Source organism: Pelophylax lessonae, assembly GCF_965119305.1.
Source record: "Pelophylax lessonae genome assembly, chromosome: 8".
Taxonomy (NCBI): domain Eukaryota; kingdom Metazoa; phylum Chordata; class Amphibia; order Anura; family Ranidae; genus Pelophylax; species Pelophylax lessonae.
This window is the reverse complement of record NC_138775.1, coordinates 262,583,589-262,597,594: the sequence shown is the minus strand read 5'-3', so window position 1 is coordinate 262,597,594 and position 14,006 is coordinate 262,583,589. Positions and strand designations below refer to the sequence as shown.

The window sequence follows — 14,006 nt, the reverse complement described above, 5'->3', positions numbered from 1 at the left end:
CAAACACAAATAAATACGTCAGAGGAGTGACTTCTCCCCCTTCCTACCTTGTCTGTTCAGTAGGGCTCTGTACAGACCTTCCTTAGGCAAGAGATAGGGATGGGCCAAACAACCCGCTGTTTGGTTCGCAGCAAAACTCCCGAACAGGGGAATGTTCTAACTTGAGCGGCGAACCCCATTGAAGTCTATCGTAGCCGAACAGGAAAAATCAAAATTGCCAATTTTGAAGGCTTATATGCAAGTGATTGGTCATAAAATGGGTATGGGGGTCTTGGTACTGCCAGGGGACATGTATCAATACAAATTTAGAAAAAAAAAAGTAATCTTTTTTTTCAGGAGCAGGGATTTTATTTATGCTTAAAGTGCAACAATAAAAATGATAAATTCCTTTAAATATAGTGCCTGCGGGGTCCCCTAATGTTCCTGTAAAGTGGCGTATCTGTAGTATGCATAAAACATGCTACAGCAAAAATGACATTTCTAAAGAAAACAAAATGTGTTGAATCCCATTTAAAATGACTCGCGGTTACAATTGCCGACACCCGGGGATTTAATTTTTTTTTTTGGAAATGGCGTGGGGTTCCCCCCCCCCCAAAATTCATACCAGACCCTTATTTCAGCATGCAAACCAGGAAAGGGGAGGGGACGAGTGAGCGCCCCCCTGAACCATACCAGGCCACATACCCTCAACATGGGGGGGTTGGTACTTTGGGGCATCACGTGACATAAGAAGGGGCGGTGCTACCGGGTGACATAGTCATATGGCCCTGCCCCTTGCCTATATAAGAACTGTGAAAGTGCAGAGCAGGCATACGAAGGGAGGCCTCCCAGGGGGCATGAGCATTTTCTTTTTTTTCTGGTCCGATGGGTGTCCTGATTGACGATGGATTTACATCAAGGGACACTATTTTTTTATTTTTTAATAAAGGATTTGTCAAAACTATTCCTTGTGGTTATTACTTTATGACACTTTTTTGGTAAATGAGTACCCCTACCCATTCACATGGAGGGGGGCTGGATTTGGGGGGCCCCCTTTTTAAAGGTGGCTTTCAGATTTGGTTAACCCCTCACGCACATACCCCGACAACCACAGCCCAGGGTTGTCGGAAAGAGGCCCTTGTCCCTATCAACATGGGGACAAGGTGCTTTGGGGCAGGGGGGGGGGCAACCCAAAACACCCATCCCCATGTTAAGGACATGTGGCCTGGTATGGTTCAGAAGGGGGGGGCGCACAATCGTCCCCTCCTCTTTCCTGACCTGCTGGGCTGCATGGGCTGCGTGCTTGCATAGGGGTCCTGTATGGATGGGTGTATTTTTATTTCTTAATTTTCTCATGAATTCGATCATACAATACATCCATACTGATGAGAGAACACTGGGCGGAACCTCTGATCAGCTCCTCCCATTCTGTATATGCCCACTGGCTACACAGGAACAGTGCCCCTGTGGTTACTGAAAGCTAGTGATGTCACTAGCTTTCAGTATCCACACCCACTTGTTGCTCTTGGACTCTGCAGGAAGAGGAATTGAAGTCATGTGACAGCACTGAATACTGTAAAATAAAGGTAGAAAAACTGGGATTTTTTCATTTTGACACATAAGGCTGAACTCAGTTCACATTATTGATTGCAGGGGAGGATTTAGGGTAATAAGGCTGGACTTCCACTTTAAACATCAGTTATAACTTAATCAGTCCAGAGATTGTTGATCCAGGAAATATCTGACTGCCTTAGGGATGAGGAAGGAATTCTTTTCCTCTGTTGGAGCAAATTGGACCATGCTTAAAAAGTGTTTTTTTCCTTCCTCTGGATTACCTGTAGAAATAAAATTCTGTATATAAAGGTTCAATTTAGAAGAATTTCAGGCATGGTATATATTTACATAGTTACATTGGTCCAACTTGGACCAATGTAAATAGGTGTATACCATACCAGGCTTATTCCCCAGGAAGCTGGAGATCACTGTAGTAGGCACCTCTACTATAGGGATCTCCATTAGCTTCTTGGGTCCGATGCTAGGTGGCTGACCTAATGTATTCTGAACATAGGGGGTCGGCTGCTCAGCATGGAAAGGAGTGGTGTGGCGGTCATCTCAACTTCCTGTATTCACATTGCATCAGGCCAGCCACTTAGCATGGGATCTGAAAAAAGTAGAGGTCCCTGAAGTAGCAGTGATTTCCAGCTTCCAGGAGTATCGGCAAGGTATGGTATATACATAGTTACATTAGTCCAAGCAGAACCAATGTAACTATGTAAAAATATACCATGCATGGAATTCATCTTTAAACTATTTTTTCTTTTGATTAAACTTCATGAATGTCTTTTTTAAACCTATCTATGTAACTATGGAGACAAGGTAAGTTTTGCAGTGAGATCTGTATTTTTTATTTTAAGCACCTCGGGCATTTTATTTGAAAAAAAAATAAAAACCGACTTCTGTTTTAAGGACATATCAAACATTAAATTGCTGTTCTGCAAAAAATACATTTTTGTTAAACTATTTATCCAAAGCCTTCCTCTACGAGAAATGCAAAAACCAAGATTGAGAGCATCTTGTTAAATGTCTCCTTTACTCCCAAAGAAAGTGTTTAAGATAAATGAGTGTGGAATGGTTCTGTAAATGTAGACAGTGTGTAGGTGTTATCTTGAGAAAGTGAACAGCACAACAGCCCATCTTTAAATGCCTATTTTCTTCTGACAGGACCGAGCGAGCTTGACCTCAGCCTTATCTTAGACAGCGGGGAGGCTGGTGATTCTACATCAGTGTTTGAACATCAGGTAGGTAATAACAATGTCTACATTTTTCTTTTCTGTTGCTCATCGCGGTGTTATATTATTCATGGTGAAAATGTTACTGAAGGAGATATCAAGGAATTCCAGCACATTACTGGAAGGCAGGGATGCAGAGAAATTGGGCTACCTTCCTGTATTTTACAAATACAGCAATACCTTGGTTTGTGAGCATAATTTGTTCCAGCAGCATGCTTGTAATCCAAAGCACTCATATATCAAAGCAAATTTTCCCATAAGAGATAATGGAAATTCAGATGATTCGTTCCACAACCATTTATTGGTATAAATAAAGATATGCTGCTATCAGTTCTAAAGTACAGAACTGTACAGTATAAGCATGCCATTCCCTCTGTTAAATAACATTATGTGTCCCTGTGTCTGTACTGTATATAAAAGATGCTGATTTCTACTGTATCAGAGCTTCTCCCAGTGCTCACGTGACTCCTCGGCTCTCTGCTTCTCTCCTCCCCTTCTCCCCGGAAGACGCCAGTGGGAGTGCTCAGCCCCGCCAGCCGGGGAGAGCAGAGAGACGAGGAGTCACATGAGCGCCGGGAGACAGTCTTATACAGTAGAAATCAGCATCTTTTGTATACAGTACAGGCAAAGGGACACATAATGTTATGTAACAGAGGGGATGGCATGCCTATACTGTACTAAACCACTTTAGCATTGCTAAACCACTTTAACATTGTGAGTCTAATACTATTCGTATTTCAAGACAGCACTCGCATATCAAGGCAAAATTTAAAAAAAAATGTTGCTCGTCTTTTAAAATGCTCGTAAACCAGGTTACTAGCAAACCAAGGTATTACTGTAAGTGTAGAATGGCATCTTTCATACTTGATCATTTAAATAAAACATGCCCATTGTACAATTAGAGGGAGAAGAACTTTTATTACCAAATACATGGCAACACTTGTACATGTACAAGCATGCAAGTTCAGAGGCAAGAATGAAAAAAGTTGGCTTCTGTTCCTTAAAACCATCATGCATTCTCCAGGCCAGTACTGGAATTGGGTGACAGTGGGGTTGATTTATTAAAACTGGAGAGTGCAGAATCTGGTGCAGCCCTGCATAGAAAAAGCAATCAGCTTCCAGGTTTTATTATCAAATCCAGTGGTGGCTGGTGCTCCATGGGCCGGGGGGGGGGGATGGCGGCAGACAGACCACACCACAACCCCCCCAGACCACACCAAGCCACACACCATACCCCCCCCCCCCCCCCAGATCACAATAGCCCACACATTCATCGCCGGCTCACTCACCGTTCACCCTGGACATGTGAACAGGCAGCAGCAGCGGCTTCCCCCAAAGTCTTCTGCGTCTCCTCCCTTTACCTCCTTGGCCAATGGCATGGCTTCACTTTTCGGCAAATCGGGAAAATTCCTGATTGGCCAGGAGAATGATCCGTGTGACAATAGCGAATATTAATTCGCTATTGTCACACAACTGGGTGGGCTCGGGGCGTAGTGCCCTGTGCCCCGAGCTCACTGTTTTTTGAAGCCTAATAGACCCTCTGGCTCTAATCACGTGCTTCAAAAAAAAAAACCGCCACGGATCAAACACTAGACCACCGGGGAACGACATGTGAGCTTCGAGACCATTTGCGTTTCTTTCATTTTGAGCGTACTTTGAATACTGCATGATAATCCATGTGCCCAATTCTGCCAATTTTGGGGATACCTCCCATTTGGGGATACTAAGGAAACTTTGTTTTCCCTCCCTGCTTTTTTACATTGAGGTACCTAGTGAATCAACTGCACATTCATTTTAATCAGCTTGGCTGTCACCCTCTCTATGGGTCAACCTTAAGAGGTTGGATGTCTCGGTTCCCCTCCCCCTCTGTGCTCGCTTGGGTGGCGTCACCTTCATTACCTCCACCTTCGGCATAAGAAAGGGTTCAGGTCATCTTAAGAAATGTTCACCCTCGAGAAATGTCTATGAAAACTCCTGAAGAAGCTATTATGAAGATGGCGAAACATGTAGAGTTGATATTTTCGAGTGCATTTTTTTGATTTTATCATTTTATATTGATGTACTGTCTTGTCTTCACCTCCTATATGTAATAAAATGTACAATTTTTGAGAATTCAGATTTTTCTCCATCATTTTGCACCGTTAAAGTCCCACTTTGCCCCCCTCTATTGTCGCCACGGATCAAAGCCTAACTAAACAAGCTGTAGTTAAAAGCTGATTGGCTACTTGACAATCTGCACCTAGATTATGCACATTCCAGTTTTAGTAAATCAACCTCAGTGTGTTATTTTGGGGTGATATCAGGAGGGGCGACGACCGCTCCATCGGAGGACAACGCCAATTCTCACACCAGAGTCACCCTCACACAAGAACAGTAAAATGAATCAAATAAAAAAAACAAGTTCTGCTTAAAGTAGTTGTAAAGTCAGAACGTTTTTTTTATCACAATGCATTCTATGCATTAAGATAAAAAACCTTCTGGGTGTAGCAGCCTCCCCTGCACCCCCTCTGTCCGGGACTCTCCCTCCTGATTGGCTGAGACACAGCCACGGTGCCATTGGCTCCCACGGCTCTCAATAAAAATCAGTTAGCCAATCAGGAGAGAGAGGGGGCGGGACTGAACCGCAGCACTGTGTCTAAATGGACACAGAGAGCTGCAGCTTGGCTCAGGTGCCCCCATAGCAAGCTGCTTACTGTGGGGGCATTTGACAGGAGGGAGGGGCCAGGAGCAGTGAAGTGGGACCCGAAAAGAGGAGGACCCGGGCTGCTCTGTGCAAAACTAACTGCACAGAGGAGGTAAGTATAACATGTTTGTTATTAAAAAAAAGAGAGAGAGAGACGTTACAATCACTTTAATGTAGAACTGTAAGAAAAATATTTTTTTCCATTTTGGATAGAGTAAGGGAGGGTTATAACCTCTGTATGGTTTATTTCTGCCATCTGTGTCCCATTGCGGAGATTTCCCTTCACTTCCTGTTCCATGGCCAAACAGTAAGTGAGGGGAAATCCCTGCAATTTAAGTGAAATCCTCTGGGACCCCCAGGTCACCAGAACCAGTGGCCCCGTTGGTAGATTTCCCATCTATTTACTTTTCTGGGGACAACTCAAAATTTGGGATTTTCTTTTACTTTCCCCTTTAATGATAATGGTAAACAGGACAAACAGGGGCACAGACAGCAATAAAATCTGACTCTATCCAAATCTAAAAAAAATGGTTTTGCCTTTGGATATCCTTTAATGGTGCCCATACATGATTGTATTAAATATTTTATGATCATAACTATTGGAAATGTTGAATGGTTCAGGAAAATGTTGGACAATTAATAGCTTTTGAAGGATTTGTGGTATATTGAAGATATTTTTTTATGTAGTTCCTGGAGGAGGAGCAAAGTGGAATAAATACAGTATCATATGAGTGACAGCTCTGAGTCTGCTGGGGCTGCGGACATCACATCCAAGATGGTGGCACCCAGCAGCAATCTCAGAGATTTTGAATGTCTTCACAAAGGAAGTACATTTTTACTTTACAAGTAAATTCCATTAATAAAATATAATAAATGCACATATAATCTTATAGCAACATTTTCATATAAATGGTCTGAAGACAGGGCTCAGTCACACCAGGTGCATTGAATTGTGTTGATCTACATTTATCAACATAGGCTTACCACAAGGGCACATAGAAAACATTTGTTTTCCATATGCCTTGTTTACACCATACATGCTTTATATTACCAAAAGTTTTGGGACACCTGCCTTTATACGCATGTGCTTTATCCATATCTTTATGGACCTGGCTTTGTGCAGTGGTCCAAATCATTCGGCGAAGGGGGGGATTATGGTGTGGGACTGTTTTTTAGGGGTTGGGCTTGGCCCCTTAGTTCCAGTGAAGGAAACTCTTAAGGCGTCAGCATACCAAAACATTTTGGACAATTTCATGCTCCCAACTTTGTGGGAACAGTTTGGGGATGGCTTTTTCCTGTTCCAATATGACTGCGCACCAGTGCACAAAGCAAGGTCCATAAGGACATGGATGAGTGAGTTTGGGGTGGAGGAATTTGACTGGCCTGAACAGAGTCCTGACCTTAACCCGACAGAACACTTTTGGGATGAATTAGAGTGCAGACTGCGAGCCAGGCCTTCTCTCCAACATCAGTACCTGACCTCACAAATGCGCTTTTTAAAGAATGGTCAAACATTCCCATAGACACACTCCTAAACCTTGTGGCAGCCTTCCCAGAGGAGTTGGAGCTGTTAAAGCTGCAAAGGGTGGGCCAACGCAATATTGAACCCTACGGTCTAAGACTGGCATGCCAATAAAGTTCATGTGTGTGTAAAGGCAGGCGTCCCAATACTTTTGGTAATATAGTGTATGTGTTGGTGTTAGTTGAGTAAAAAAGCAGACTTGCTGCATTATTAAGCAATGCACACTTCACTCAACTTTACATGTTGACACGCGGGGATGGGCATTGCTTTGCCAAAAATGCAGACATGCTGTATTTATGTGCGCACTGCATGTTAAACACTTAAAGTTTAATTAATTTTTTTTTTAATTGTTAAAACTGATTGCTGTGCAACCGTGCTCTGCGACTGATTGCTGTGCAACCGTGCTTTGCGACTGATTGCTGTGTAACCGTGCTCTGCGACTGATTTCTGTGCAACCGTGCTCTGCGACTAATAGCGATCTGTGACTGACTAACTGTGCCCTGCGACTGACGGTGCCCTGCGACTGACAGTGCCCGACGGTGCCCTGTGACTGACTGAGCGTTCTCTGCGACTGAGTAGCTGGGAAGACTGGTGAGTATCTTTGCGACTGGTGAGTATCTTTGCGACTGGTGAGTATCTTAGTGACTGGTGAGTATATTAGCGACTGGTGAGTACCCCAGGTTTAGTACCAGGGGAGATAGAGGTAGTATAGGTAAGGAATTAGCAGGTCGTTAACATTATTCCCATAGAGTAGTGGGTAATAATGTCCGACAGGATTGTGGATGCCACTCAGTGCACTTCTTGCGCCCTGTATGAGTTCCTTGATGAACCGATCAAGGGCGAATACTGCTGTGCAAGATGTGAGCGACTTGTTGCTTTGGAAGACCAGATCGTGGATCTAGAAAACACAGTGGCAACACTGCGTTGCATCAACAACCTGGAAAGGAGCTTGGACATTACCCATCAGGCGCTGGAAGGGGCCAGCATAGAGGAGGAAGGAGTAGAGGAGATGCAAGCATCAGTGGTACGCAGCTGGGTGACCATTAGGAAGGGTAGTGGGAAGAGTGTCAGGGAGGCCAGTCCTGAGTTGGTACACCCTAACAAATTTGCCACGTTGCAGGTTGAGGGGGATATCAGCTCAGGGATGGCAGTGCTGGAGCAGGCGCCCTCCCCCAGCTGCTAGGGGAGCGGCGGCTCCAGGAAGAGGGGGGGCCGTGACTCAGGAAAGGTTAGACAGGTTGTGGTAGTTGGGGACTCAATTATCAGGAGGACAGAGAGGGGCAATCTGTTGAAAAGATCTCGGTAGCCGAACAGTATGTTGTTTACCGGGCGCTCGAGTTCGGCACATCGCGGATCTGGCAGACAGATTATTGTGGGATAATCCAGCGGTCATGGTGCATGTGGGCACTAATGACAAAGTAAAAGGAAGGTGGAGGATCCTAAAGAACGATTTCAGGGACTTAGGAAATAGATTGAGGAATAGGACCTCCAAGGTGGTTTTCTCTGAAATACTGCCTGTACCTCGAGCCACACAAGAGAGGCAGAAGGAGATTAGGGAACTTAATAAGTGGCTGAGGAATTGGTGTAGGAAGGAGGGGTTTGGGTTCCTGGAGAACTGGGCTGACTTCTCAGTCGGCTACCGGCTCTTTAGTAAGGATGGGCTGCACCTTAATGGGGATGGTACAGCTCTTTTGGGGAGAAAGATGGCCACCAAGTTGGAGGGGCTTTTAAACTAGGAGACGGGGGCAGGGCTCAGAAGTAGAGTCAGTCAGGAGGGAGCAAAGGACTGAAGGCAGTTGTAGAGTCAGCAGCGACAGTAGTTCCATAACGTCAATTGGTAGGTCTGTGCGGGAAAACCTCAGACCAAACAGGAATAAACATAATCACCAATCACGATTAACATCCGTAAAACTAAGAGGGGTATATGCTAATGCCAGGAGCCTAGCTAATAAAATAGATGAGTTGGAAATGTTAGTACATGAGGATGACATAGACCTTGTGGGAATAACGGAGACTTGGTTCGACCCCTCACATGACTGGCTGGCCAATATCCAAGGGTATTCGGTGTACCGGAAGGACAGGGTAGGAAAAAGAGGGGGAGGGGTATGTCTCTATGTCAAGAACAATGTAAGGGTGATAGAGAGGAGTGACATTACGGAAGGGATGAGTATGGAGTTAGAATCCGTGTGGGTAGAACTCCATAGGGAAGGAGAAAGGGGAAAAGTAATTGTGGGGGTTTGCTATAGGCCAACTAACCAAGGGGAGGAGGTAGAGCTGGAATTTTTAGCACTATTGGGTAAAGTGGCAAAACTGGGATCAGTCATCATATTGGGGGACTTCAATTATCCCGACATTGACTGGGAAGAGGGGACTGCACACTCACAGAAGGCCCGTCTATTCACGGAAACTTTACAGGATAATTACATGTCACAGTTGGTGGTTTCTCCAACTAGAGAAAACGCAGTCCTGGATCTATTGATCACTAATGATCCAGACCTAATCTCGGAGTCCAGGACTACCTGGGCTCTAGCGATCACAGGATGATCACATTTAGTGTAAATACCAATGTAACAAGGCAAGTGGGGAACATAAGAACCCTAAACTTCAGAAGGGCAAACTTTCCAAAATTGTACTCATTGATGGAAAGGGTAAACTGGGACCAAACCCTGGTATCCCTGACCACAGAGGAAAAATGGGAATGCTTTAGGAACATATTAAGCAAATGCATCTTGCAGTGCATTCCTATGGGAAATAAATTTAGAAGAGACAAAGCCAAACCTGGCTGGCTAAACAGTAGCGTTAAAAAACGTATTAGGGGAAAAAAAATTGGCCTTCAAGAAATATAAATCAGAGGGGACAGTATCGGCTTTCGAGCAATACAAGGAGGCAAATAAGAAAAGAAAACACGAAATCAAGATGGCTAAAATCAACTTTGAGAGACAAATAGCGGAGGATAGTAAAAAAAAAACCTAAAGAAATTCTTTAAATATATCAACAGCAAAAAAACTAGGGCAGAGCATATTGCACACATAATTAACGATGATGGGAGGATGGTTACAGAGGACACTGAAAAAGCAACCGTGCTGAATGCTTTTTTCTCGTCAGTCTTTACACAGGAAACGGAGGGGTACACTGACCATGACAGTATGGTTAGTAGTAATACACAGGACTTGCCACTATGGCTAACAGAGGGTGAAATCAGGGAAAGGCTGGATAAAATTAACACAAACAAATCACCAGGCCCGGATGGCGTACATCCGAGAGTACTCAAGGAACTCAGTAAGGTTATATCTAGACCACTGTTCCTGATCTTTGCTGACAGTATTAGGACAGGAGATGTACCAGGGGATTGGAGGAAAGCCAACGTGATTCCGATATTCAAAAAGGGGCAGAGACATATACTGGGAAATTATAGGCCTGTCAGTCTGACATCAGTAGTATGTAAACTTCTGGAGGGGATGATAAGGGACTATATTGTAGAGTTTGATAAAGACAACAACATCATCAGCAGTAATCAGCACGGGTTTATAAATGGGCGTTCTTGTCAAACCAATCTCTTAACATTCTACGAGGAGGTGAGCTGTGAGCTAGATAGGGGCAGACCAGTGGATGTGGTGTAATTGGATTTCACTAAGGCGTTTGATACAGTTCCCCACAAGCGCTTAATTTATAAAATAAGGTCTGCTGGTATCGACAGCAGGGTTTGCTCTTGGCTAAAAGGGCGTGTCCAAAGGGTGGTAATAAACAGCGCATACTCAGACTGGTCTGAGGTGGTAAGCGGAGTCCCCCAAGGCTCAGTCCTGGGACCAACCTTGTTCAATTTATTCATAAACAGCATTGAGGTCGGGATCAGTAGTTCGATATCAGTTTTTGCAGATGACACAAAATTGGGCAGGGCAATAACTGCACAGCATGAAGCAGATATCCTACAGAATGACCTGGACAAAATAACGGAGTGGGCAACGACATGGCAAATGAGGTTTAATGTGGAGAAGTGTAAGGTGTTGCACTTGGGGACTAAAAACATAAAAGCACAATACACGTTAGGAGGGGAACCCTTGGGGGAATCGAAAATGGAGAAAGATCTGGGAGTCTTGATTGATGATAGATTAGGCCAGTGTTTCTCAACTACGGTCCTCGGGGCACACTAACAGGCCAGATTTTAAGTATTACCTTGGGGAGATGAAGACTAGAATACTGCAATCAGTGAGCAGCAAATTATATCACCTGTGATGCATTTCAGTTTTCTTGCAAACCTGGCCTGTTAGTGTGCCCTGAGGACCGGAGTTGAGAAACGTTGGATTAGGCAATAGCATGCAATGTCAACCGGCAGCTGCCAAAGCCAGCAGAATATTAGCATGCATAAAGAAAGGGATGTATTCCAGGGATAAGACTATAATCCTTCCACTTTATAAAACTCTGGTCCGACCGCATCTGGAGTATTCTGTCCAGTTCTGGTCGCCACTCCTCAGGAGGGATGTGTTGGAGCTGGAGAGAGTCCAGAGAAGGGCAACTAAACTGATTAGGGGATTGGAGGACCTTAATTATGAAGAGCGTCTTCAATCGCTTGATTTATTCTCCCTGGAGAAGAAACGCCTGAGGGGGGACATGATAGCAATTTATAAATATCTCAATGGGGATCTCAGCTTAGAAATTCAGTCGAAGGGATTGCATGAGGACTCTAAGGGCATACAATGCGATTAGAGGAGAAGTGTTTTAACCTCAGGCAACGTGTGGGGGGGTTCTTTACTGTTAGGGCTACAAGATTGTGGAATTCTCTACCACAAGAGGTGGTTTCTGCGGAAAGTATGGTGGCTTTCAAAAGACTCTTAGAGGTACATCTCAAGGATGAGAACATTCAGGGCTATGTGAGATGATTACAGCCACACACACCTACACAGGTTGAACTGGATGGACTATTGTCTTTATTCAACCTCACCTACTATTTAACTATGTAACTATGTAACTCTGAATAAAGCTTAAAGAACACACACCATCGTCGCTATACAGACCACAACAGATGCCTGCTAGCGTGAGAAGGCCCCTAAAGTGCACTTGTGACCAGACTGAGGACATTAAACTATTCAAATATTCCTAACAAGTAGTAAAAAAACATTTTAAAAAAGTAATTCCTGACCTGTCTAGGTGCTTTTATTACTCTTTTTTTTTATTTAGTGAAGTAATCATTTTTATTTTTTTATTTTGTAAAAATGTTTTTTATAATTTTCTGACGTTATACATTTTTTATATAATTTTGTGAAATTATACATATAATATTTTGTGAAGTTATACTTTTTGTATTTTGTGAAGTTATGCTTTTATTTTTTTTGTAAATTTATTATTTTTTTAAATATAATTTTATGAAGTTATTCCTTCTCAAAGAGCGCAACAAAGAATCTGCATTCTAATCCCATGTATAAATAGCATAAATTATTCAAGCATCGTTTGCAGAGAAATGTAATTTTAGGTCAATTAGGTTTTAACTTTGCTCAGGGCTTTTTATATCGCTTCCTAATTGGCCATATTTTAGGAATAAAAACTCAAGTGTAATTAATTTTTGTAAGAATAATTTTCCCACTTTGTTTTTTTTCCTCCCTAATTAAGGTCAGGTAGCTTGCCTGTTCTTCCCCAAAAATTCTGCAGGTCTATCTGTTTTAGCAGTACCTGCGAGAGAAGGGCCTAGCATGGTTGTCATAGCAACTAGCCTCATAGAGAAAAAAAAAAGAGTTAAAGCTGTCACATAAAATTTTCTTTTTTTGTTGATGGAGCGGGTCTGTTTGCAGCTTCTCACAATATTATGAGAGAGAAGTAGATGACGGGAGGTTTGTTTAGAAGAGGGCAGAGTGTGACTTATCTTGAACTGGGAGCAATCTTGACTGTAATATCAATTTTGATGAGTGAACAAAAGATAAATTTTTTCCTGGGATCAGATATACCGGTCAGATTATCAAAACTGATATTTGAGCAAATTAATTTATGGCTCTTCACCTGAGCCTTGGCTCTTCCATGTCTGTCTTCTCGGAGTTCCAGTGGTGGGTTATTACCTTGGGAATCCCATAGCAACATATATTCTCTTACATATGAAAAGCATGCTAGCATTTTTTGTGTTGCCTAAAGCAACCAACCAACCTTTGAATAATAATTTTACTATGCAGAGTTGATAATAAAATAAGCAATCTGAAATGTTACTATGGGAATTAGGATGTTTTATTTCACACATCTAAAAGGATGAGCTGAACTGGTCTGGGTTCTGCAAATGTCTGAACAATCAGAACCCCCGACCACCTGTATCCCAGACAGGCATAGGTGAGCACACCAAACACTATCAATGTTATGGTCAGATGAGACTAAAATTGAGTTATTTGGCCTTAACAGCAAACAATATGTCTAGAAGAAATCCAATAAAGCTCACCATTCAAATAACACCATTCCTACAGTAAAGCATGGAGGCAGTAATATCCTGTTATGGGGATGTTTCTCTGTAGCAGGGACTGGAGCACTTGTCAGGATATAAGAAAAAATGGATGGGGTAAAATACTGTTAAATTCTTGAGGAAAATCTGCTGCCCTCTACTACCAGAAATGTGTCACTGTGAAGCAGGGCTGGCCCAAGACATTGTGCTGCCTGGGTCCAAGAATGAAATGCTGCACCCCCAAAAAAAAAAATCACTCCCACCAAAAGGCCCCTACATCCATTATTTTATATAAATGTAAAATTTTGAAATAATTATATATACTGTTATCTTCTTCCATAACTCACTACCGGACCGGTCCACCAAACACCCGCTGTCTGTCCTCAGTCCTCCTGTCACTCCTGTGTGTGCCGCGCCCACTGCCCTAGAAGATCCAGCCTGCCCTGCGTGAGATGGAGTGCGCTGATGTCTGACGTCATTGCGCACACCACAATCACATGAGGGACGTTCCTCAGAGGAGACGCTCCACCCTCTCATGCTCATCAGTTTGCACTACAGGCAGCAGTATGAGATGGGGAAATGTCACCCGTAACGCGCCGCAAACTGATGACACACAAAACT

At 43.3% G+C, this 14,006-nt stretch overlaps 1 protein-coding gene across 1 annotated transcript in view; it reads left to right on the top strand.

The window, feature by feature from the left end:
- AK5 (adenylate kinase 5) overlaps window positions 1-14,006 on the top strand; it is a 374,733-nt gene that overhangs the window by 261,696 nt on the left and 99,031 nt on the right. The window contains exon 8 of the mRNA XM_082266224.1: window positions 2,701-2,777. Within this exon, the coding sequence (XP_082122350.1) occupies window positions 2,701-2,777 (77 nt within the window). The remainder of the gene's footprint in view (window positions 1-2,700; window positions 2,778-14,006) is intronic.